Source organism: Schistocerca nitens, chromosome 4 (genome assembly GCF_023898315.1).
Source record: "Schistocerca nitens isolate TAMUIC-IGC-003100 chromosome 4, iqSchNite1.1, whole genome shotgun sequence".
Classification (NCBI taxonomy): Eukaryota; Metazoa; Arthropoda; class Insecta; order Orthoptera; family Acrididae; genus Schistocerca; species Schistocerca nitens.
This window is the reverse complement of record NC_064617.1, coordinates 851,166,406-851,191,683: the sequence shown is the minus strand read 5'-3', so window position 1 is coordinate 851,191,683 and position 25,278 is coordinate 851,166,406. Positions and strand designations below refer to the sequence as shown.

At 39.3% G+C, this 25,278-nt stretch overlaps 1 protein-coding gene across 2 annotated transcripts in view; it reads left to right on the top strand.

The window, feature by feature from the left end:
- LOC126253289 (nucleotide exchange factor SIL1) overlaps positions 1–25,278 on the top strand; it is a 129,728-nt gene that overhangs the window by 85,402 nt on the left and 19,048 nt on the right. For both annotated transcript variants that reach the window (XM_049954515.1, XM_049954516.1), the window contains exon 5: positions 22,167–22,367. In XM_049954515.1, coding sequence (XP_049810472.1) covers positions 22,167–22,367 — 201 coding nt within the window. The remainder of the gene's footprint in view (positions 1–22,166; positions 22,368–25,278) is intronic.

The window sequence follows — 25,278 nt, the reverse complement described above, 5'->3', positions numbered from 1 at the left end:
TTTCAGTTCATAACCAATAAATTACAGCCAGAGTCCATATCTGTGCCTGGAATTGTTTTGCAGTTTAAAATTTGGTTTTGGAATCTGTCTTACCATTATATAATCAGTCTTAACACCTTCTGGTGACTCCTGGTTTCTTCCAAACATACAAGCTTTCTTCATGATTAAATTATGCTCTGTGCAAAATACTACCAGATGGCTGCCCCTTTCATTTTTTTCCTCAGTCCGTAGTCTCCTACTTTTTTCCATTTCTTTCTTTTCCTACAACCGGGAGTTCCACATCACAGTTAAATTTACATCTCCGTTAACTGTCTGAATAATTTTGATTATCTCATTGTACATTCTTCAGATCTCTTCATCCTCTGTAGAGCTAGTTGGCATATAAACTTGCACTGGTGTGATGCAACTATCTGCTATCTAATATAAAGCAAGAAATTAGAATCCCTACTGCTTCAAAAGAAAATTAGAAACATAGCTTATTAGCCACTCTTTCTTAAAAATTATCTCAATATTTACATTCCTGGACTGAAAAGTTCCATTAGCTTCATGCCAAGTAGCAGCGTTTGTTGTAAAACTGTATGAAAAGTAGTGGTGTGTCACCCAACAAAGTGAACTGGTTGCCTGGCCAGAGTGGCACAGAGTGTTTTCACCACACTACACATATGTAAATACCACTGAATAAAGTGCCCATTACTAAAAAGAGCAGAAACACAGCATACAGTGTATCTCACATTGGCTGCTCATGATACGTTGCTGGCAGTATCCATAAAACTACCTCACCCAATGATATCACTGTCTTTCTCACAGATATAATGCTGACTCCTTGTTTGAATCAGTGCCAACTGATTTTGTTACATGTTCATTTTCCTTGCCTATCAAAGTATCTTTCTTCCTGTCATCATCACACACTTATTTTGGTGTGATACACAGCATACCAAGTCTTCTAACATCACAGTAGTAAAAGCTCATGTCACAGTAGCAGTAGATAAGTGGCCACGTTGTTAGCATTTGTGGCTAGCAATGCCAGTGTCTCAAGTTGATCCTTGGTGCCATTACAGATTTTTCTCTGGTGGAAAGGTCTGGAAGGGGGTCTATTCACTTGTGATGTCAACTGAAAAGCTGCTTGTTTTATTTATTTATATTTCATGTTCCGTAGATCATTTGAAGGATTCTGTTATTGGTACGTTGTGGAACGAGTCAGTTCACGAGGTATGTATACGTGTTTAGTGTTAAAATTAATGAACACATTACAATTTTTAGTTGTACTCTTGCCACAACATATGTACCTCACAGTTCACACCAAGTGCCTGGCAGAGTGTTCTTTGATCCACCATTAGACTATTTCTCCACCATTTCCGTCTCTAATGGCAGGTAGGGAGAATGGATTCTTAAATGTTTCTAAATGAGCTCCTACTTTTATTATTATGATTGTCATTGCTCCCTGTGTAGGTTGGCAACAGTAAAATATTTTTGCATCCAGAGGAAAAAGTTGGTATTGTAATTTCATGAAAACATTTCAACACAAAGAAGAACACATTTATTTTAATAATTTCCACCCCAACTTGCTTATCATATTCATGACACACTCTTCCCTATTTCACAATAATACAAAACAAGCTGCCCCTCTATGGACTTATCTCATGTTCTCTGTCAACCCCATCTGGTAGGAATCCCATATCGCACAACAATACTATTGCAGAGGGCGGACAAGTGTAGTGTAATCAGTCTCTTTAGTAGAACTGTTGCATCTTCTAAGAGTTCTGCCAATAAAACACAGTCTCTGATTTGCCTTCCTGACAACATTATCTGTGTGATCATTCCAGTTTAAGTTGTTTGTAATTGTAATTCCTAGGTGTTTAGTGGAATTGACGACATTTACATTTGCTTGCTTTATTGTGTAACCAAAATTTAGCCGATTACTCTTTGTACCCTTGTGGGTGACATCACAGTTTGTTTTATTCTGAGACAATTGTCACTTTTCTCACCATATGGATATCGTGTCTAAGTCATTTTGCAATTGTTTGTGATCTTTTGATGATTTTACTAGATGGTAAATGATGGCATAAGTTGCAAACAACCTAAGAGGGCTGCTCAGATTCTCTCTAAAATTGTTTATATAGATCAGGAACAGCAGAGAGCCTATGACTTTCCATTGATTACTACGTACCATGATCTTTATGATAACAAATCATGAATCCAGTCGCACAATCAAAGTGCTTGCAATTAGATTAGCAGTCCCTAGTGAGGAATGGTGTTACAAGCATTCTAGAAATCTCTGCACTTAAAAGCAAGGCTTTTTTCGGGTTACCAGTTTTTAAATAGAAATTTGTCCGTGGAGTAGGAGTCGTCAAGAAGACATGATTTTAAGTTAGTTTTAAAACATGCTTTGCTACTGTCAGACATTCTGTGTTATTTGGCAAATTATTTTTCTTGTTGCATATTGAACTCGTTTATGAGCCACTGATAGTTTTAATAATGGGTGTTGTTGTGGTCTTCAGCCAAAAGTCTGGTTTGCTACAGCTCTACATGCTACTCTAGTCTGTGCAAGCCTCTTCATCTCTGAGTAACTACTGTGAACTAATCCTTTTTAAATCCGCATACTGTATTCATATCTTGGTCTCCCTCTAAAATTTTTACCCCCAGCGCTTCCCTCCTGTACTAAATCGGTGATCCCTTGATGCCTCAGAATATGTCCTACCAACTGATCCCCCCCCCCCCCCGATTAGGTTCTACCACAGATTTCTCGTCCCCCCAATTCTATTTAGTACCTCCTCATTAGTTACATGGTCTATCCATCTAATCTTCAGCATTCTTCTGTAGCACATCTCAAAAGCTTCTATTCTCTTTTTGTCTAAACTGTTTATCATCCAAGTTTCACTTTCATACATGGCTACACTCCTTACAAATACTTTCAGAAAGGACTTCTAGGCACTTAAATCTAAACTTGATGTTAACAAGTTTCTCTTCTTCCGAAATGCTTTTCTTGGCATTGCCAGTCTACATTTTATATCCTCCCCACTTCGACCATCATCAGTTATCTGGCTTCCTGAATAGCAAAACTCGCCTACTACTGTAAGTAATTCCCTAAGCATCATCTGATTTAATTTGACTACCTTTCATTATCCTTGTTCTACGTTTCTTGATGTTCATCTTACACTGAAGTGCCAAAGAAACTAGGATAGGCATGCAGATTCAAATACAGAGACACATTAACAGACAGAATATGGTGCTGCGATCGGCAGTGCCTATACAATACAACAAGTGTTTGGTTCAGTTGTTAGATCGGTTACTGCTGCTAAAATGGCAGGTTATCAAGATTTAAGTGAGTTTGGACGTGGCACTATAGTAGGCGCACAAGCAATTTGACACAGCATGTCTAAGGTAGCAGTGAAGTGGGGGTTTTCCAGTATGACCATTTCATGAGTGTACCGTGAATATCAGGAATCTGGTAAAACATCAAATGTCTGACATCGCTGTGATCGGAAAAAGATCCTGCAAGAACATGACAGAAATGCAACTATTCCACAGATTGCTGCAGATTTCAATGTGAGCTTTCAGAGCCGAAGGCCCACTCATGTACCCTTGATAACCCCACAACGCAAAGCTTTATGCCTCGCCTGGGCCCGTCAACATCGACATTGGACTGTTGATGACTGGAAACATGTTCCCTGGTCGGACAAGTCTTGTTTCAAATTGTATTGAGCGGATGTACGTGTACGGGTATTGAGACAACCTCATGAATTCATGGACCCTGCATGCCAGCAGGGGACTGTTCAGGGTGGTAGAGGGTATGTGCAGTTGGAGTGATATGGCACCCCTGATATGTGTAGATACAACTCGTGACAGGTGACACATACCTAAGCATATTGTCTGATCACCTGCATCCATTCATGTCCATTGTGCATTCTGATGGACTTGTGCAATTCCAGCAGGGAAATGTGGCGCCCCACATGTTCACATCTGTTACAGAATGGCTCCAGGAACACTGTTCTGAATTCAAACACTTCTGCTGACCACAAAACTTCCCAGACATGAACCTTATTGAGTATACCTTGGATGCCTTGCAATATTCTGTTCAGAAGAGATCTCCACCCCTCATACTCTTACGGATTTATGGACAGCCCTGCACGATTCATGGTGTCAGTTCCCTCCAGTTCTACTTCAGACATTAGTAAAGTCCATGCCACGTCGTGTTGGGGCACTTCCGCGTGCTCACGGGACCCCTATACTATATTAGGCAGATGTAACAGTTTCTTTGGCTCTTCAGTGTATATCCTCCTTTCAAGACACTGTCCATTCCACTCAACTGTTCTTCCAAGTCCTTTGCTCTGTCTGACAGAATTACAGTGTCATTGACAAACCCCAAAGTTTTTATTTCTTCTTCCTGGACTTTAATTCCTACTCTAGATTTTTCTCTTGTTTCCCTTATTGCTTGCTCAATATACAGATTGAATAACATCTGGGATATGCTACAAACCTGTATCACTCCCTTTTCAACCACTGCTTCCCTATTGTGCCCCTCTACTCTAATAACTGTCATCTGGTTTCTGTGCAAATCGTAAATAGCCTTTTGTTCCCTGTGTTTTACCCCTTCCACCTTTAGAATTTGTAAGAGAATATTCCAGTCAACATTGCCTTTCTCCAAGTCTACACATGCTATAAACATAGGCTTGCCATTCCTTAACCTATCTTCTATGAGAAGTCGTGGGGTCAGTATTACCTCGCATATTTCTATATTTCTCGGAATCCAAACTGATCTTCCTTAAGGTCAGCTTCTACCAGTTTTCTCGTGCTAGTATTTTGCAGCCATGACTTATTAAACTGACAGTTCGGTAATTTTCACACCTGTCAGCACCTGCTTTCTTGGGAATTGGAATTACTATATTCTTATTGAAGCTGTGAGTATTTCACTTGTCTCATACATCTTGCTCACCAGATGGAAGAGTTTTGTCATGGCTCTCTCTCCAAAAGCTATCAGTAGCTCCAATGGAACAGTGTCTATTCATGGGGCTTGTTTTGACTTAAGTCTTGCAGTGCTTTGTCAAATTTGTCATGCTATATCATATCTCCCTTCTCATCTGCATATATGTCCTCTTACATTTCCATAATGTTGTCCTGAAGTACATCTTCCTTGTGTACACCTTCTATACACTTCTTCCACTTTTCTGATTTCCATTCTTTGCTTAGGACTGGTTTTCCACCGTCTTTTTAGCTACTTGGTCCTCTGCTGCCTTCTCTATTTTGTCTCTCAAAGCTAATCATTCTTCTTTTACTGAATTCCTTTCCCTTGTTCTTGTCAGTCATTTCCTAATGCTCCCTCTGAAACTCTCTACAACCTCTCGTTCTATCAGTTTATCCAAGTTGCACCTCCTTAATTAAATTCCTACCTTTTTGCAGTTTCTTCAGTTTTAATCTGCAGTTCATAACCAATAAGTTGTGGTCAGAGTCCACATCTGCCCCTGGAAATGCCTTACAATTTAATACCTGGTTCCTAAATACCTGTCTTACCATTATATAATCAATCTGAAACCTTCTGGTGTCTCCAGGTCTCTTCCACATGTACAACCTTCTTTCTTGATTCTTAAACCAAGTGTTAGCTATAATTAAATTATGCTCTGTGCAAAATTCTACCAGTCAGCTTTCTCTTTCATTCCTTTCCCCCAGTCCATATCCACCTACTACTTTTCCCTCTTTTTCCTTTTTCGACTATTGAATTCCAGTTCCCTGTGACTATTAAATGTTCATCACCCTTAAGTATCTGAGTAATTTTTTTTTATCTCATCATACATTTCCTCAATCTCCTCCTCATCTGTGGAGTTAATTGGCATATATACTTGTACTACTCTGGGTGTAGGTTTCGTGTCTATCTTGGCTAAAATAATGCATTCACTGTGCTCTTCGTAGTAGCTTACCCATGTTCCTATTTTGTTATTCATTATTAAACCTACTCTTACATTGCCCTGTTTGATTTTGTATTTATAGCCCTGTGTTCATGTGACCAGAAATTCTGTTCCTCCTGCCTCTGAACTTCACTAATACCCACTATATCTAGCTTTAATCTACCTGCTTCCCTTTTTAAATTTTTTTAAACTACCTGCCCAATTAAGAGATCTGACATTCCACACTCCGATCTATACAAGCCAGTTTTGTTTCTCTTGATAAACATCCTCCTGAGTATTCGCAGCCAGGAGATCCAAATGGAGGACCATATTGCCCTGGAGATGCCCTCATCATTTAACCGTACAGTAGAGCTGCATGCCCTTGGGAAAAATTAGGGCTGTAGTTTCCCCTTGCTTTCAGTCATTTGCAGTGCCAGCACAGCAAGGCCATTTTGTTTGATGTCGCAAGGCAGATCAGTCAATCATCCAGACTGTTGCCCCTGCAACTACTGAAAAGGCTGCTGCCCGTCTTCCAGAACGATACATTTGTCTGGCTTTTTGACAGATACCCCTCTGTTGTGGTTGCACCTACGGTACGGCTGCGTGTATTGCTGAGGCCCACAAGCCTCCCTACCAACTGCAAGGTCCATGATTCATCGGATAATGAAAGTAATCTTTTTTCCTCAAATGTAGGCATGGCTATCACATTCTTCTCAAATTGTCATGGATTATTTATGATGAGTTTCATTACCGAGTATGTGTATTGTGGTTGTGGAGTTAAAATACTTAAGTCCTTGAAGAGATACCTACATGATGACTGCGGGTGAACACCACATTATTCTTACTGCTCGCTTCTGTGCAATCGGTACTTCCTAAGTGGTGAGTTACCCCTGAAAATCATTCCATAATACATCATTGAGTGGAAATATGCAAAATATGTCGGGGGATTGATTCATTTGTTTCCAAGACTAGCAATTATACGAAGACGAAAAGTACGTGAACCCAATTGTTTAAGCAGCTCAGTAATATGCTTCTTCCCATTCAAATTTTCATTGGTATATATGCCCAAAAATTTGAAGCATTCTACTCTATTTACTAACTGCTGTTGATGTTCCACTTCAGTTGTTGGTATTAGTTTGTTCGTCGTACAGAACTGAATATAATTTGTTTTCATAAAATTTAGGGAGAGTCCATTTTCAGACACCCACTTAATAATTATTTGTAAAACATCATTAACAGTATCTTCTATTGCCTTCTCTCTAATGGGATTTATTATAACACTAGTATGTCTGCAAAAAAGTACCACTTCTCATTGTTAAATGCTAAGTGCAATTCATTCCAGTATGTAATGAATAGGAGTGTACCCAAAATTGAACCCTGTGGTTCATCCTTTGTGGTTTCCCCATGGTCACTAAAATATCCCATCCTTCCATTGTTTGAATTATTCACCTCAACTTTTAATGTACTGTTTGCTAAGAATGATTCAAACCAGTAGTGTGTATGACTATTGATTCCATAAAACTTGAGTTTTTCTGGGAGAGTAAAGTGATCTCCATAATCAAACACCATGGAATGATCACAAAAAATTCCAAATGGTGATACTTTCATTTAAGGCTTGTAATATTTGATGAACGAATGTATAAATAGCATTCTTAGTCAAGAAATCCTTCTGGAATCCAATCTGTGATCTACTATGTAAATCATTGTTTCTACTTATATTTGAGGCTACTTTTGAATACACTACATTTTCAAATACTCTGAAAAAAAAAAATCCTCAATACCGAAATTTGATGATAATTATTTAAGTATTGTCATCTTTCTTACAAAGAGGTTTAGGAAAAGGATTGATTGCAACTCACCATCAGAGCCACTTTTTGGTAACACTGAGCAATCTACCCTTTCGCTAATATTGTTGATACTCCAATCTGGAGTTTCCATTGTTTGATTGTGAAGAGGTTTAACAATTCCATATTTTAATGTGTCTGGAAATATTCCCTGTTCCAGTAATGCACTGTACATATCTTAAGTAAGGACGTTACTTTATTAAGTTAAAACAATTCTGTCTGAAATTCCTTGAACAACTTCTAGTTGATGAAAGTTTTGTGGAATGACATTTTTTAATATATTCTCTTGCTACTTCAACTAAACCATTTAATTATATTTTTGCTGCTACATTTAGAAGGTGATTGTTAAAAGTACCTGCAGCTTGTGAATTATCGGTCACACCATTGTCATTTAGTTTGTTATGGTACTTTGTACACAGTCTGGTTGTCAAATCTACTGTTTGGCAATATCCCAATAGTTTTAATCTTATCTGCATTATTAATTTGTGAGGATTTACTATTTTTTGACATTTTAATGACTATCCTTGAAATATTACAGTATTTTTTGTAGTGTGCAGGTAATGTCTGACCTTGATTTATTCTGGCTTTTATATAAATTTCCCTCTTTCTCTTGCATAAGATTTTGGGCGTGCGCGCGCGCACACACACAAACACACACACACACACACACACACACACACACACACACACACACATTTTGTGAATCATAAGATAGTCCAAAACAGTTCGGTACACATTGTTTCAGCCTCACCACTATCTATAAAAATGTTGTCAACCTGTGTCTTACAATCTTTCTGCACGAGTTCGAAAACTGACTACTGAAATTGGATTAAAGCAACCAAAATATGATTTTAATGAACTATTGCTGTCCGTATCTTTCAAGAAGTCTACATTGAGATGGAGATCTTGTGTGATCTTTTACAGTTCAAAATCAGTGTGTTTTTTGAAGCGCCCTTTACATTTCATTGTTAAGTGGATCCTTTTCAGGTGTTTTTGAACATGCTATCATGTCATCAATGCAGAAGAGCCATCTGGGAAATGCCTCTTATGGTGTCAGTCTCCTTACTGAACAGAACTTCTTTTGCCATATGTTGTTTTCAAATAACAAGCTGTATGAGTATTATATATAATACTCATTTAGACTCTTTCTTTTATAGGTTGTTATTTGGAAAAAAAAACACACACAACTCTTCCTGCCACTGCTGTCACTAATGTGTCATCTACAGTAACGAGCGTAGTCTATTGTGTGTGTGTGTGTGTGATACTTATTTACTTGCTTGCATGTTTCATGGATCATTGTTTTGACCTCTCATTTGCTGTGAAATGAGGCTGTTTTACAATTATAGTAAACTTTCTAAGTGAAAAATGTGTCAAACATACTGACTATTTACACACTAGTCGTAAGTCCCCCCTCCCCCCGCTTTTGATTTTCACTCTGGTAGAAAGTGGGAATTAAAAAAATTTCATCTGAAAACAAAGAAATTCTGCTACTGATGTCAATGAAGTACCTGACACAGGTGCATCCACTGTCTCTTCTATGCATGCTACACTTGATGTGCATTTCATTTAAAGTTTCTTGCACTCCCCACTAATCATGTCCTATGTGGCTTATATTGATGAAATTCTCTCTTTTCAAGAACATTTTCACATTTCTTTCTTTCATCGTCAAAACGAAGTATTTCCTCTGTTACCCAAAGATTGTTCACATTTGCTTTCTTTGTACCTACATTTGTGTGTCCAACTTCTGTGGATACCCTTTTCAAGCATGTCCATTCCTCATCAACTGTAGTACTCATTATCACACTCCAACAGCATCAGCAGGGCCAGTTTACGGAATTTGGCCCCCCCCCCCCTCCCCACTTCTGCGAAGTCTAAGTTTGGGACCTTCACTCTTTTTCTGCAAAGTAATTTTGTTTACAACTTGTGTGATTTTTGTGATTATATATGACTGTTATGAATGTGTGTTGTGTATGAAACAGGCCAGGAGTTTATTAAGTAGTCGCTTACTTGCGACTTTGCATGGTAAGCTAGTACTTATTGCTAAAAACAAATTTAGTTATTTTTTTATATGGAGAGTAGCATGTTAACCTCGAGTTGTAAGAATACCAGATAGTGTAACTTTCACAATATCTCTGTTCATCTTTTTTTAATGTAAACATACTGCGCTGCTGCTCCAGCTAGGTCACCTGTTGGTCGTGCCATGTTAAATGTGAGCACTTAGGCATTAAAATATGCACAAAACAACTGAAATATACACTAAAACAAGGAAAATATGCACCAAAAACATACTAACATGCGCTTAAAATAAACTAACCTGCATGTTAAAACCAATACCAACTTGAATTAAAATTTAATAGGCATTTCTCACAGTATGATAATACTGAACCAATTCTGAACTGATTTTAGTTGTCTGTTGTAGTAAATTACAGTAGAGCGTTGATTATCTAAACGTCGGTCAACCGAATGACCGCTTAACCGAACTGTGTACTCGCTCGCACCTGTTACTCTCCCACCCTACCGTCCATCATCCCCCTCACTCCCAAACCAAGTTTCCCACAGTAGTCGCTGCACTGGGCCACCGCTGGCGGAACATTGCTTATAATGGGGCCTTCACAAGGCGCTGCTGACCGGCCAAGCCACCAGTCGCTGTGTTTCAACAATCAGCACACTTCTGTCAGCTTGGCACTGGCAGTAGAAGTAGCGGCAGTATCAAAACTGTTCACAGCAACAGCTGTGCCAGCTTAGAGTTGAGGCATGCCGCTCCACGCAGTTTGAAAGATTGCGCGCCCCCAAGAAGAGCTTCTCACGGTGCAGTCACCTTCTGTTCTCTGTTACGACCACTTGTGTGCTGCTGTGTGAAGAAGTGAACTTGACGATACAAAATGCTTAAACATAAACGTGTTGTCCTTTCTATGAGGGACAAGTACGAGATCATTAAAAGGTTAGAAGAAGGTGAATCTGCAACCACTTTATCCAATTTTAATTTTGTATACTGTGGTATTGTTCATGCAAAATGCGTATGTAATATGTATATATTTTTGTTTAATCAACTGTGCCACATACTATATATTCCTACTGAAGTTGCCTTTGTATGTTACTTTGTAATACTAAAAGAGATTCCTGTTTTTATGAATAAATTTACTGTAGAGTACTTCTTTTGGGCAAATAAACATGAACAGTTCGATTATCTGAACAAACCAGTTTTCCGAACACCCATGTCCCCCAATTACTTCGGATAATCGACGCTCTACTGTACTAAATATTTTTCATAATCTTTCAGAAAGGCCATCCCGACATCTGCCACAATAGTTTCACATTTGGAAAAATCTCCTTTGTGCCACATTATGGTATGGAAAAGAACTTCATTGTTGCAAAGCCCCCTTGCAAAATAATTCTTGTAAAGTATGTCCGAAATCATCATGCCAGACTTAATGTTTTTCTTTAACTCACAGATTTAACAGCAAGCAAGTATATGGTGATTTTGAAATGAACTAAAAAACCTACTTACAGTATTTCATATGCGTTGAGGGAATGCCAGATTACTACAGATATTACAGAAGCTATAACAACTGTGTGTGTCATCTAATTTTTACTTGTTAAGAAGCAATAGAACCTGGTTCAACACTCAGTTTTCAGAGTGCATGAAACATTGATCTGTTTTTACAGTCAAAACAGGCAGCCAATGAGAGCTGTTGTAGAAATACACTATATTTACAAGCATTCTTAAATTTTGTTTTTGTCATATTTTATCATTGATGACTACACTTCAGTAATAATTTACAGTAGCTTCAAGCTAAGCCTGAGACTTGGTAGTAATAATTATTACATGCACTACTACAACCAAGCAAAATTAGGCATATAAGTTAATAGATTCTGTCTAATGATAAATAAAACAGGGAAAAACCTACTAAATCATGAAAACATTATTTTAAAAAATTACCCACCTAAATCTTCATTTTTCTCGTGTTTGAGCAACAAAGACCTTCACCAGTGTGTGTGCGCGTGCGCGTCTACTGTTGACAAAGGCCTTAATGGCTGAAAGCTATAATTGTGTGAATCCTTTTGTTGTGTCTATCGTGACTCAGCATCTCCGCTATATGGTGATTAGCAACTTTCCTTCTCAGGTATTGTTTCATTTAAACTAAGTGTTGATTTTATTAATTTTACTGCAGTGTGTAATTGCATACCTTCTTGCTGAACTGCTTTATTTACTCTGTTGACATGGCAAAAGACATTATGCCATATCACAGCACACAAAGAAAACTTAAAATTTTGAGATTTCTTCCAAGAGGCTAGATACTTCACTGAAACACATTGGATCATTTTTGCATGTGTTCTGAAGGTCTTATGGGACTGCAATTGTTGTGTGTGGATGTGAGCCAAGTTGGTGACACTTCGCTCTCAGCTTCAGGCTGTGATGGTTTCGGTTACACAGCTTGAGGCTGCAGTGGATGGGCGCCGCTGTTGTGAGCCGGCCGTGGGGATCCAACGGACGTCTAGCACATCTAAGTCCTCTGATCGGTCCTCACCGGTGGTCAGCCCAGTTACTGCTCGCACTGAGGTTGACCCCTCACCTGTGGTTGAGTGGGAGGTCACCCCAGGGCGCAGTAGGCGGCGAAAGACTTTCCAGGCAGCCGCACATAAAGCCTCCTCGGTTTGTCTGACAAACAGGTTCCAGGTGCTGTCTGTGGCTGACACTGTCGCTGAGCCAGATGCTGTCGCCTGTCCTGTTTCACAGGAAACCTCTCAGCCTGCAAGATCTGGCAGTCACAGGGTGGGATTATTGATAGTTGGGAGCTCCAATGTTAGGCACATTATGGGGCCCCTTAGGGACATAGCTGCCAAGAAGGGAAAGAAAACCAATGTGCACTCCTTGTGCACAACAGGTGGAATCATTCCAGATGTGGAACGGGTGCTCCCAGATGCCACGAGGAGCACAGGGTGCAGCCAACTGCAGGTTGTTGCTCACATTGGTACCAATGATGTGTGTTACTTTGGATCAGAAGTGTCTCTCTGATTTCGAGCGGCTAACAGAAGTGGTAAAGGCTGCCAGTCTTGCTTACAAGATGAAAGCAGAGCTGACCATTTGCACCATAGTCGACAGAACCAATTGTGGACCTCTGGTACAGAGCCGATTGGAGGGTCTGAATCAGAAGCTTAGACGGTTCTGCGACCGTGTAGGCTGCAGATTCCTCTACTTGCACCAAAGGGTGGTTGGGTTTCAGGTTCCGCTGAATATGTCAGGTGTCCACTATACGCAGGAGGCGGCTACATGCATAGCAGGGACTGTGTGGCATGGACGTTTGATTTCAAACACGTACACGACTCATATGATTATAGTTGGTGGTGACTTTAATTTACCCTTGATATGTTGGCGAAAATACATGTTTAATTCCTGAGGAATGCTTAAAACGTCATCTGAAATTGTGTTAAACGCATTCTCTGAAAATTATTTTGAGCAGTTAGTTCATGAACCCACACGAATAGTAAACGGTTGTGAAAATACACTTGATCTCTTAGCAACAAATAATCTTGAGTTAATAACGAGCATCAAAATGGATACAGGGATTAGTGAACACAGAGTTGTTGCAGCGAGACTGAATATTGTAACCCCCAAATCCTCCAAAAATAAACGAAAAATATGCCTATTCAAAAAAGGAGATAAAAATTCACTTGATGCCTTCCTGGGAGACAATCTCCATTCCTTCCGAATTAATAATACAAGTGTAGACCAGAGAGATTTATACCAAATAAATTAACAAATGACAGAGCTGGTCCTCCTTGGTACACAAAACGGGTCAGAACACTGTAGCAGAAACAACGAAACAAACATGCCAAATTTAAACAGACGCAAAATTCCCAAGATTGGCGATCTTTTACAGGAGCTCGAAATTTAGTACAGACTTCAATGCGAGATGCTTTTAACAGTTTCCACAACGAAAGTTTGTCTCAAAATGTGGTAGAAAATCCAAAGCGATTCTGGTCATGTGTGAAGTGTGTTAGCTGCAAGAAACAATCTATGCCTTCTCTGCGCGATAGCAATGTAGATACTATCGAAGACAGTGCTGCCAAAGCAGAGTTACTAAACACAGCCTTCCGAAATGCCTTCACAAAAGAACATGAAGTAAATATGCCAGAATTCAAATCAAGAACAGCTACCAACATGGGTAACATGGAAGTAAATATCCTCAGAGTAGTGAAACAACATAAATCACTTAATAAAAGGAAGTCTTCTGGTCCAGACTGTATACCAATTAGGTTCCTTTCAGAGTATGCTGATGCATTAGCTCCATACTTAACAATCATATGCAACTGTTAGCTCAATGAAAGATCCGTACCCAAAGACTGGAAAGTTGCACAGGTCACACCAATATTCAAGAAAGGTAGTAGAAGTAATCCACTTATTTACATACCCATATCATTAATGTCGATATGCAGCAGGATTCTGGAATATATATTGTGTTCGAACATTATGAATTACCTTGAAGAAAACGGTCTATTGACACACAGTCAGCATGGCTTTAGGAAACATCATTCCTGTGAAACACAACTAGCTCTTTATTCGCATGAAGTGTTGAGTGCTATTGACTAGGGATTTCAGATCGATTCCATATTTCTGGATTTCCAGCAGAAGGCTTGTGACACTGTACCACACAAGCAGCTTGTAGTGAAATTGCGTGTTTAAGGAATATTGTCTCAGTTATGTGACTGGATTTGTAACTTCCTGTCAGAGAGGTCACAGTGCGTAATTGATGGAAAGTCATCGAGTAAAACAGAAGTGATTTCTGGCATTCCCAAGGTAGTGTTATAGGCTCTTTGCTGTTCCTTATCTATATAAACGGTTTGGGAGACAATCTGAGCAGCCGTCTTAGGTTTTTTGCAGGTGATGCTGTCATTTATTGACTAATAAATTCATCAGAATATCAAAACAAATTGCAAAACTATATAGAAAAGATATCCGAATGGTGCGAAAATTGGCAGTTGACCCTAACTAAAGAAAAGTGTGAAGTCATCCATGAGTGCTAAAAGGAATTTCGGTTACACTATTAATCAATCAAATGTAAAGGCTGTAAATTCAACTAAATACCTAGGAATTACAATTATGAACAACTTAAAATGGGAGGAACATGTAGAAAATGTTGTGGGAAAGGCCAACCAAAGACTGTGTTTTATTGACAGGACACTTAGAAAATGTAACAGGTCTACTAAGGAGACTGCCTACATCTTTCGGAATAAGAGGTGCTACCCAAAATTTTCGGGACTGCTGCTGCCATCTGTTGAAAACCTTATCTTTGGACTAATGGTCACCATCACCCGCGAAGTAGTTCCCATCCGCATGTGCACACCGATCTGAGGGCTTCTGCCACTGGTCAAATGTTTTCTGGAAGTCCTGTTCTTTGAGGGTGTTTATCACCGCCAGCTATGCTTTTTGAATCATCTCTAGAGAGTCGAACCGATGGCTTTTCAACTTGAGTTTCAGTTGGAGTAGCGTGAAGTCTCCAAGGTGCCAAATCTGGCGAGTATGGTGGGTGGGGTACAACTGCCACATTGTTTTTTGCCAAGAAGGTCCAGGTGAGCAAGGACGTGTGACAGGGCGCGTTGTCGTGATGCAGCAGCCAGTTTCCTTGACGCCAAACTTCAGGCTGTCATCGCCACACGTTTTCATGGAGCCATCGCAAAATGTCATAGTAGTACACAGAATTCACTGTTTGATTGGGTAGGATGAATTCTTTGTGCAAAATTCCCTTGGTATCAAAGAAAACAATGATCATGCTCTTCACTTTGGTCTGCACCTGTCTCGCTTTTTTGGATCTTGGAGAGTCCGGGCTCTTCCACTGGGATGATTGTTGCTTTGTCTCTGGGTCATAACCGTAAACCCAGCTCTTGTCACCAGTGATAACTCGTGACAAGAAGGTTGGATCATCAGATGTGCTCTGACGAAGGTCCATGCACACTTCAACACGCTGTGCCTACTGATCGGCAGTCAAGATCCTTGGCATAAATTTTGTGGCAACACGATGCATGTCCAATTCATCAGTCAACATTCGTTGACATGTCCCATAAGCAATACCCATTTCATCTGCAAGGTCTATAGTGGTTCGACGTCGATCCGCATGAACCAGTTGAAGTTTGGCAACGATATCTGGTGTTGTGCAGCTAACGGGCCTTCCAGTGTGAGCATCATCTTCGGTGTCTGTACGGCCGGCCCTGAACTGAGCAAGCCACTCAAACATGCACGTATAGCTCATGCTCTGTCCCCCAAACACTTGTTGAATCATTGCATGGGTCTCCGTAGCACTTTTCCCGAGATTCACACAGAATTTGATGCACATGCACTGTCCTGTTCGCGGATCCATTGTAAAATTGCCACACAGCAAACACAGGAGCACATCGAAAAAGTTTAAAGGAGGGCAGCACGTTTTGTATTATCACAAAATAGAGTAGAGAGTGTCACTGAAATGATACAGGATTTGAGACAGACATCACTAAACCAAAGGCGTTTTTCGCTGTGGAGGAATCTTCTCACCAAATCTCTATCATCAGGTTTAACCACATGATTAATATGATTATTTAATACAGGATCGAACTTGGCAATTAATTCTACTTGTCCTAAAAAGTTTTCATTACCTGGATTTCCCAACATTTCATGGTCACCTCGTAATGGAAGACTTATTTTGGCAAGAAAACATACTTTGGAAAATAACCTTAACAAAATCGATCTTGACCTGTTTTCTTTGATCTTAAATTGCATGATCAATTAATTTTTATATTTTAATTTTCTGCGAAAGCTCTTTCCACTTGCACAATTCAGTAATATGATTGTGGGACAGTTCATAGTTAGAGAGAACTTTCATCAGTCTTTGCAAGTCTCTTAAACCATTTCTTGTGGTAGTGCCAGCACTTGAATTGAACAACTTTCAACAAAAGCAATACACAGTATCTTTTGTCCGGGAATATACAATCCATGTTCGCTTACCTTTTTCATCATTTGAAAGATGATGGAAGCAATGAAAAACAGTAAAAAAACCTTCTTGTCTCATTACCCACAGGAAATGTGACTCTTTTTCACTTATGTCTTGTGAACCTTCCTTAATTGCTCTTATCCTAAAATTATCTTTGGCAATATCTAGCCATATTCCCGGCTTGCTAAGATCATCAACTTAAGGCTGTTACCTTCCTTTGATGATTTTCTTTCATCTTGGCGTGCTGCAGTTTCCTCTGCAGTAACAGTATTATTAGCTATTTCCACTAGCGGGACAGTTTCATCTGCCACTAGTTCTTGCACAAAACATACAGTTCTTCAGAATTATCTACTGATGAAGCTTTAGTAGCACTACATTCTTTAATGTCATGCTGTCCATTCACTGAAACACTGTCAATTGAGTTTAAAAATTTATTTTATGAATGCTTTTGCCAGAACTGCTCTTTTAGGATGTCACACCTATGTTTTCTTTTTTCAGCACCCAACAGGTATTTACAATCCATTTGACACTCTAGCATAAAACAAACCACAGATTCCAATAGCATCAGACACAGACCGCAGACTGCCTAATATTCCTGTTACATTCCTGTGTATTTTGGCCATTTTCAGGTACCTCGTCGTATAGTGATTTTTGAATGTGATTATCTGCTGTTATTGCAGAACACAAGTACTCTTTCTTCTCTTTCATTCTTATTTCTGAAACCATAACCTCTCTCCAGTAATTCTCTGCTTAGTAACTGTCCCTATAGAAAGTTTGAGTCCCCCATGATTATTTGATTTTCATCTTCTTCTACATACTTACACATACAGTTTCCTCTTATACTCTGTGTCATCGTCTGCATGTGAGATCAGCATGTACACTTGAGCTATAGTTGTTGGTGTTGGTTTGGAGCTTTCTGTTAAAGAAAGCTTAAAATTGGTAATAATATGAATAATCTCTAATGGTAGAGCACTTGCCCGCAAAAGGCAAACGTTCCAAGTTTGTGCCTAGGGCTGGCACACAGTTTTAATCTGCCAGGAAGTTCCATATTGTTTCACGCTCCACTGCAGAGTGAAAATTTCATTGTGGAAACATCCCCCAGGCTGTGGCTAAGCTGTCTCCACAATATCCTTTCTTCCAGGAGTTTTAGGCTTACGACGTTTGCAGGAGAGCTTCTGTGAAGTTTGGAAGGTAGGAGACGAAGTACTGACAGAATCAGAGCTGTGAGGACAGGTCATGAGTCATGCTTGGGTAGCTCAGTTGGTACATCACCTGCACACGTAAGGCAAAGGTCCTGAGTTTGAGGCTTGGTCCGGCACACAGTTTTAATCTGCCGGGAAGTTTTATACACACATTTACTTACAAGAATGTTCTTTCATATGCAGAATTCACTTGTAAAAACTATGAAATCTTTGTCTCCCCTCACCCTCTGTGCTGAATGACCTGCCCCTCCTAATCCTCTTGGCTCACTGAAGAAGAAACTAACAGTTCCAAAAATTAGAAATTGTTTTTTCTGCTTCGAATAGCACCATTATTGCCATTTCATCCCCTGGCTGGTCATTCTGTCTCCTTGCCATGTTCTCCTTCATGTTGACATCTGATGACAATAATAGAATCCAACAGTGCTCCACTGGGAAATATTTAATATAAATAATACCAATGTTATTTGCTACTAAGGCTGTAGTTTAGTGAACCACAGACTTTTTCTGAAGATTTGAAGCACTCATTAATTAATGACTGGCTATGCAGGCTTGAATTTTTGTAAAACATGAATTATGTAATCCAAATCAAGTTTTGGCACACAGTTATGATGTTGTGTTGTGTTGTGGTCTTCAGTCCTGAGACTGGTTTGATGCAGCTCTCCATGCTACTCTATCCTGTGCAAGCTTCTTCATCTCCCAGTACCTACTGCAACCTACATCCTTCTGAATCGGCTTAGTGTATTCATCTCTTGGTCTCCCTCTACGATTTTTACCCTCCACGCTGCCCTCCAATGCTAAATTTGTGGTCCCTTGATGCCTCAAAACATGTCCTACCAACCGATCCCTTCTTCTAGTCAAGTTGTGCCACAAACTTCTCTTCTCCCCAATCCTATTCAATACCTCCTCATTAGTTACGTGATCTACCCACCTTATCTTCAGCATTCTTCTGTAGCACCACATTTCGAAAGCTTCTATTCTCTTCTTATCCATACTAGTTATTGTCCATGTTTCACTTCCATACATGGCTACACTCCATACAAATACTTTCAGAAATGACTTCCTGACACTCAAATCAATACTCGATGTTAACAAATTTCTCTTCTTCAGAAACGATTTCCTTGCCATTGCCAGTCTACATTTTATATCCTCTCTACTTCGACCATCATCAGTTATTTTACTCCCTAAATAGCAAAACTCCTTTACTACTTTAAGTGTCTCATTTCCTAATCTAATTCCCTCAGCATCACCCGATTTAATTTGTCTACATTCCATTATCCTCGTTTTGCTTTTGTTGATGTTCATCTTATATCCTCCTTTCAAGACACTGTCCATTCCGTTCAACTGCTCTTCCAAGTCCTTTGCTGTCTCTGACAGAATTACAATGTCATCGGCGAACCTCAAAGTTTTTACTTCTTCTCCATGAATTTTAATACCTACTCCAAATTTTTCTTTTGTTTCCTTTACTGCTTGCTCAATATACAGATTGAATAACATCGGGGAGAGGCTACAACCCTGTCTCACTCCTTTCCCAACCACTGCTTCCCTTTCATGCCCCTCGACTCTTATAACTGCCATCTGGTTTCTTTACAAATTGTAAATAGCCTTTCGCTCACTGTATTTTACCCCTGCCACCTTTAGAATGTGAAAGAGAGTATTCCAGTCAACATTGTCAAAACCTTTCTCTAAGTCTACAAATGCTAGAAACGTAGGTTTGCCTTTTCTTAATCTTTCTTCTAAGATACGTTGTAAGGTTAGTATTGCCTCACGTGTTCCAACATTTCTACGGAATCCAAACTGATCTTCCCCGAGGTCCGCTACTACCAGTTTTTCCATTCGTCTGTAAAGAATTCACGTTAGTATTTTGCAGCTGTGACTTATTAAACTGATAGTTCGGTAATTTTCACATCTGTCAACACCTGCTTTCTTTGGGATTGGAATTATTATATTCTTTTTGAAGTCTGTGGGTATTTCACCTGTCTCATACATCTTGCTCACCAGATGGTAGAGTTTTGTCATGACTGGCTCTCCCAAGGCCATCAGTAGTTCCAATGGAATGTTGTCTACTCCCGGGGCCTTGTTTCGACTCAGGTCTTTCAATGCTCTGTCAAACTCTTCACGCAATATCGTATCTCCCATTTCATCTTCATCTACATCCTCTTCCATTTCCATAATATTGTCCTCAAGTACATCGCCCTTGTATAAACCCTCTATATACTCCTTTCACCTTTCCGCCTTCCCTTCTTTGCTTAGAACTGGGTTGCCATCTGAGCTCTTGATATTCATACAAGTGGTTCTCTTCTCTCCAAAGGTCTCTTTAATTTTCCTGTAGGCAGTATCTATCTTACCCCTAGTGATACAATCCTCTAAATCCTTACATTTGTCCTCTATCCATCCCTGCTTAGCAATTTTGCACTTCCTGTCGATCTCATTTTTGAGACGTTTGTATTCCTTTTTGCCTGCTTCGTTTACTGCATTTTTATATTTTCTCCTTTCATCAATTAAATTCAATATTTCTTCTGTTACCCAAGGATTTCTAGCAGCCCTCGTCATTTTACCTACTTGATCGTCTGCTGCTTTCACTACTTCATCCCTCAGAGCTACCCATTCTTCTTCTACTGTATTTCTTTCCCCCATTCCTGTCAATTGTTCCCTTATGCTCTCCCTGAAACTCTCTATAACCTCTGGTTCTTTCAGTTTATCCAGGTCCCATCTCCTTAAATTCCCACCTTTTTGCAGTTTCTTCAGTTTCAATCTGCAGTTCATAACCAATAGATTGTGGTCAGAATCCATATCTGCCCCTGGAAATGTCTTAAAATTTAATACCTGGTTCCTAAATCTCTGTCTTACCATTATATAAGCTATCTGATACCTTTTAGTATCTCCAGGATTCTTCCAGGTATGCAACCTTCTCTTATGATTCTTGAACCAAGTGTTAGCTATGATTAAGTTATGCTCTGTGCAAAATTCTACAAGGCGGCTTCCTCTTTCATTTCTTCCCCCCAATCCATATTCACCTACTATGTTTCCTTCTCTCCCTTTTCCTACTGACGAATTCCAGTCACCCATGACTATTAAATTTTCGTCTCCCTTCACTACCTGAATAATTTCTTTTATCTCGTCATATATTTCATTAATTTCTTCATCATTTGCAGAGCTAGTTGGCATATAAACTTGTACTACTGTAGTAGGCATGGGCTTTGTGTCTATCTTGGCCACAATAATGCGTTCACTATGCTGTTTGTAGTAGCTAACCCGCACTCCTATTTTTTTATTCATTATTAAAGCTACTCCTGCATTACCTCTATTTGATTTTGTATTTATCCTAACCTACCTGCTCGATTAAGGGATCTGACATTCCACGCTCCGATCTGTAGAACGCTAGTTTTCTTTCTCCTGATAACGACGTCCTCTTGAGTAGTCCCCGCCCGGAGATCCGAATGGGGGACTATTTTACCTCCGGAATATTTTACCCAAGAGGACGCCATCATCATTTAATCATACAGTAAAGCTGCATGTTCTCGGGAAAAATTACGGCTGTAGTTTCCCCTTGCTTTCAGCCGTTCGCAGTACCAGCACAGCAAGGCCGTTTTGGTTAATGTTACAAGGCCAGATCAGTCAATCATCCAGACTGTTGCCCCTGCAACTACTGAAAAGGCTGCTGCCCCTCTTCAGGAACCACATGTTTGTCTGGCCTCTCAACAGATACCCCTCCGTTGTGGTTGCACCTACGGTACGGCCATCTGTATCGCTGAGGCACGCAAGCCTCCCCACCAACGGCAAGGTCCATGGTTCATGGGGGAACAGTTATGATAGCACCACACAATTTTGTATTCTTTTGTGGCAGTTTCTATTAATAATTGATGCACATTACGGAATCACTTTGCGAGCTAATGTGTTAAAAGTACGTGTTAAAAGTACCAAAATCGTTAAAACTTCAATGTTTTAAAAAGATTGCTTTTTAATTTATTCTTGTTGTGGTTTAAAAGCAGCTACAAACTGCTAGGTGATTTGAGATATAAATTTATGGTTACAGGTGAGCGTGATGGGTAAGGGATTCATTTAGCACTGTCCCTATGCAATTTACTGGATTCTTGAAATGCTTGCTCATATTCTCAAAGAATACCATTAGTATTTGAAAATGCTGTTGATACATACTAATGAAAAACATAAAAGCTTCATAATTTTTGCAGGTATATTGAAGGTACGATTGCAGTAGATGCTTGCTAATATCAAACTTAATGTTAACTGTAATTGTTTTTTGTTTCTGCTCTTCTTAAGCTGAAAGTTGCAACTCTGCTGCAAGATCTACTGCAAGAACGTACCGATGCTCTTATGGCTGAAGATAAACAGAGAGAAGAACGAATAAGGCAGTATGAACAAGCTGGTTTGGAGGCTCATCTCTCAGAACAAGGCTGGTGCCGGAGGGTTGTCCAGTTGCTAGCAAGCCAGGCTCAAGTTCCTGCAGAAGGCTTCAATAAGGTAAGTTTCCTGGTATAGGAAGAGGTTAATGATGATGACAAAGGAAATTTAGATTTATTTCCATATTTGTTTATGAAGGTGGATAATTATTAGTGAGAATATTTTTTTTATTTCTTTTACTTCAGGAGAAATCATTAAATCACATGAATTTAATTACAGATTTCATTGATGTGTATGTGTTACCGGCCAAACCCAATTTCAGATGAACTAGTTTCACCTACGTCAGACTCGTTCATCCTCTTACTGATAGGCTAAAACAGTTTAGCCTAGGTCGAATGGTTTATTATAGTTAGAATTTACATGCTTTAGGATAAACTGGTCTGTCCTAGTCTGAACTAATTTCACCTAGTTTGTATCTTCTATAAGCTTTTCAAAGTAAACTGAATAAAGGAATAGAAATAAAATAGTATTATTCATTAAAGTTATTCATTAATTAATCAGTAATTTCACATTTATCACTAGATCGACTTATCTGCAAATTGGTTATTTTCTTATTTTTTGCACTTGGAAGTGCAGCGTACTTTTTCTTACAATTGCATTTGTTTGTTGTACAGTTTTTCATACAGCTGCATTTCACAAAGCCTTGCCCTGATTCAACAGAATGTTTTGTGGTTGCAATCCTTAAAGATATTTCAATATCCTGGTTAATATCTCCCACATCTAAAAACTTCTTAATGCAGACATCAAAATCAGATCTAAAAAAAAAAAAAAAAAAAAAAAAAGAAGTTAAAACAAATATTTTTTGATATTTTATTACAAAAAAATTATGAAAAATTTTAATAAAATTATACCTGCAATAATGTTGGGAGAGACAGTTCTGACAAAACTCTACCATCTGGTGAGCAAGATGTATGAGACAGGTGAAATACCCTCAGACTTCAAGCAGAATATAATAATTCCAATCCCAAAGAAAGCAGGTGTTGACAGATGTGAAAATTACCGAACAATCAGTTTAATAAGCCACAGCTGCAAAATACTAACGCGAATTCTTTACAGACGAATGGAAAAACTAGTAGAAGCCGACCTTGGGGAAGATCAGTTTGGATTCTGTAGAAATATTGGAACACATGAGGCAATACTGACATTACGACTTACCTTAGAAGAAAGATTAAGGAAAGGCAAACCTACGTTTCTAGCATTTGTAGACTTAGAGAAAGCTTTTGACAATGTTGACTGGAATACCCTCTTTCAAATTCTAAAGGTGGCAGGGGTAAAATACAGAGAGCGAAAGGCTATTTACAATTTGTACAGAAACCAGATGGCAGTTATAAGAGTCGAGGGGTATGAAAGGGAAGCAGTGATTGCGAAGGGAGTGAGATAGGGTTGTAGCCCCTCCCCGATGTTATTCAATTTGTATATTGAGCAAGCAGTAAAGGAAACAAAAGAAAAATTCGGAGTAGGTATTAAAATCCATGGAGGAGAAATAAAAACTTTGAGGTTCGCCGATGACATTGTAATTCTGTCAGAGACAGCAAAGGAATTGGAAGAGCAGTTGAACGGAATGGACAGTGCCTTGAAAGGAGGATATAAGATGAACATCAACAAAAGCAAAACGAGGATAATGGAAAGTAGTCGAATTAAGTCGGGTGATGCTGAGGGAATTAGATTAGGAAATGAGACACTTAAAGTAGTAAAGGAGTTTTGCTATTTGGGGAGCAAAATAACTGATGACAGTCGAAGTAGAGAGGATATAAAATGTAGACTGGCAATGGCAAGGAAAGCGTTTCTGAAGAAGAGAAATTTGTTAACATCGAGTATTGATTTAAGTGTCAGGTAGTCGTTTCTGAAAGTATTTGTATGGAGTGTAGCCATGTATGGAAGTGAAACATGGACGATAAATAGTTTGGATAAGAAGAGAATAGAAGCTTTCGATATGTAGTGCTACAGAAGAATGCTGAAGATTAGATGGGTAGATCACATATCTAATGAGGAGGTATTGAATAGAATTTGGGAGAAGAGGAGTTTATGGCACAACTTGACAAGAAGAAGGGACCTGTTGGTAGGACATGTTCTGAGGCATCAAGGGATTACAAATTTAGCATTGGAGGGCAGCGTGGAGGGTAAAAATCGTAGGGGGAGACCAAGAGATGAATACACTAAGCAGATTCAGAAGAATGTAGGTTGCAGTAAGTACTGGGAGATGAAGAAGTTTGCACAGGATGGAGTAGCATGGAGAGGTGCACCAAACCAGTCTCAGGACTGAAGACCACAACAACAACAACAACAATGTTTTTGAAGTACACCATGTTTGGTGCCAACTTTGTAGAGGCCGTCATCAGTCTTTCGAAGTATTACTCCAATTATGTTTTGAAGGTCACCTCTGCCTTCATCTACATCTGGGATAGGTATGGTCACGTTGTCTCCAATTTCAGCTGGTGGATGGGACTTGTCATAGGAAGCTTTCATGCTTTTAACTTTTTTTTTTTCCTAGCATTTTGAATGCCTTTTGTGTCAATTTTCACAATGTTATCATCATCACTGTCTTCGTACTGTTCAGTATTGCTGTCATCTTCGATTGCCTTCTTTAGGTCATCTTCATCCTAAATATCATTTATGATTTGTTGAGGCAACAAGGAAGTGGAAAATCCTACTCTAGGTTTGACTCTGAATAATGCTTTGTAAGGTGATTTTTTTATGCCAGTGTGGTTACTCAGTTTTTCATGAATTGGACATACCTTAATCCTTCCGACCACTTCGTTGAATTGTTGTCCTTTAACCAAGAACTTATCATATTTTCAATGTCTTGGTTGGCATGTTCAACAGAACCCTGACTTTGGTTGTGCCTTGGTTTTCCATGCACAATTTTCAGTTCTGACAAAATCTTTTCGAGTTCACTTATAACATTATTGACAAATTCTGTGCCATTATCAGATGGAAGAATGCATGGTGCCCCAACAGTTAGGAATATGTC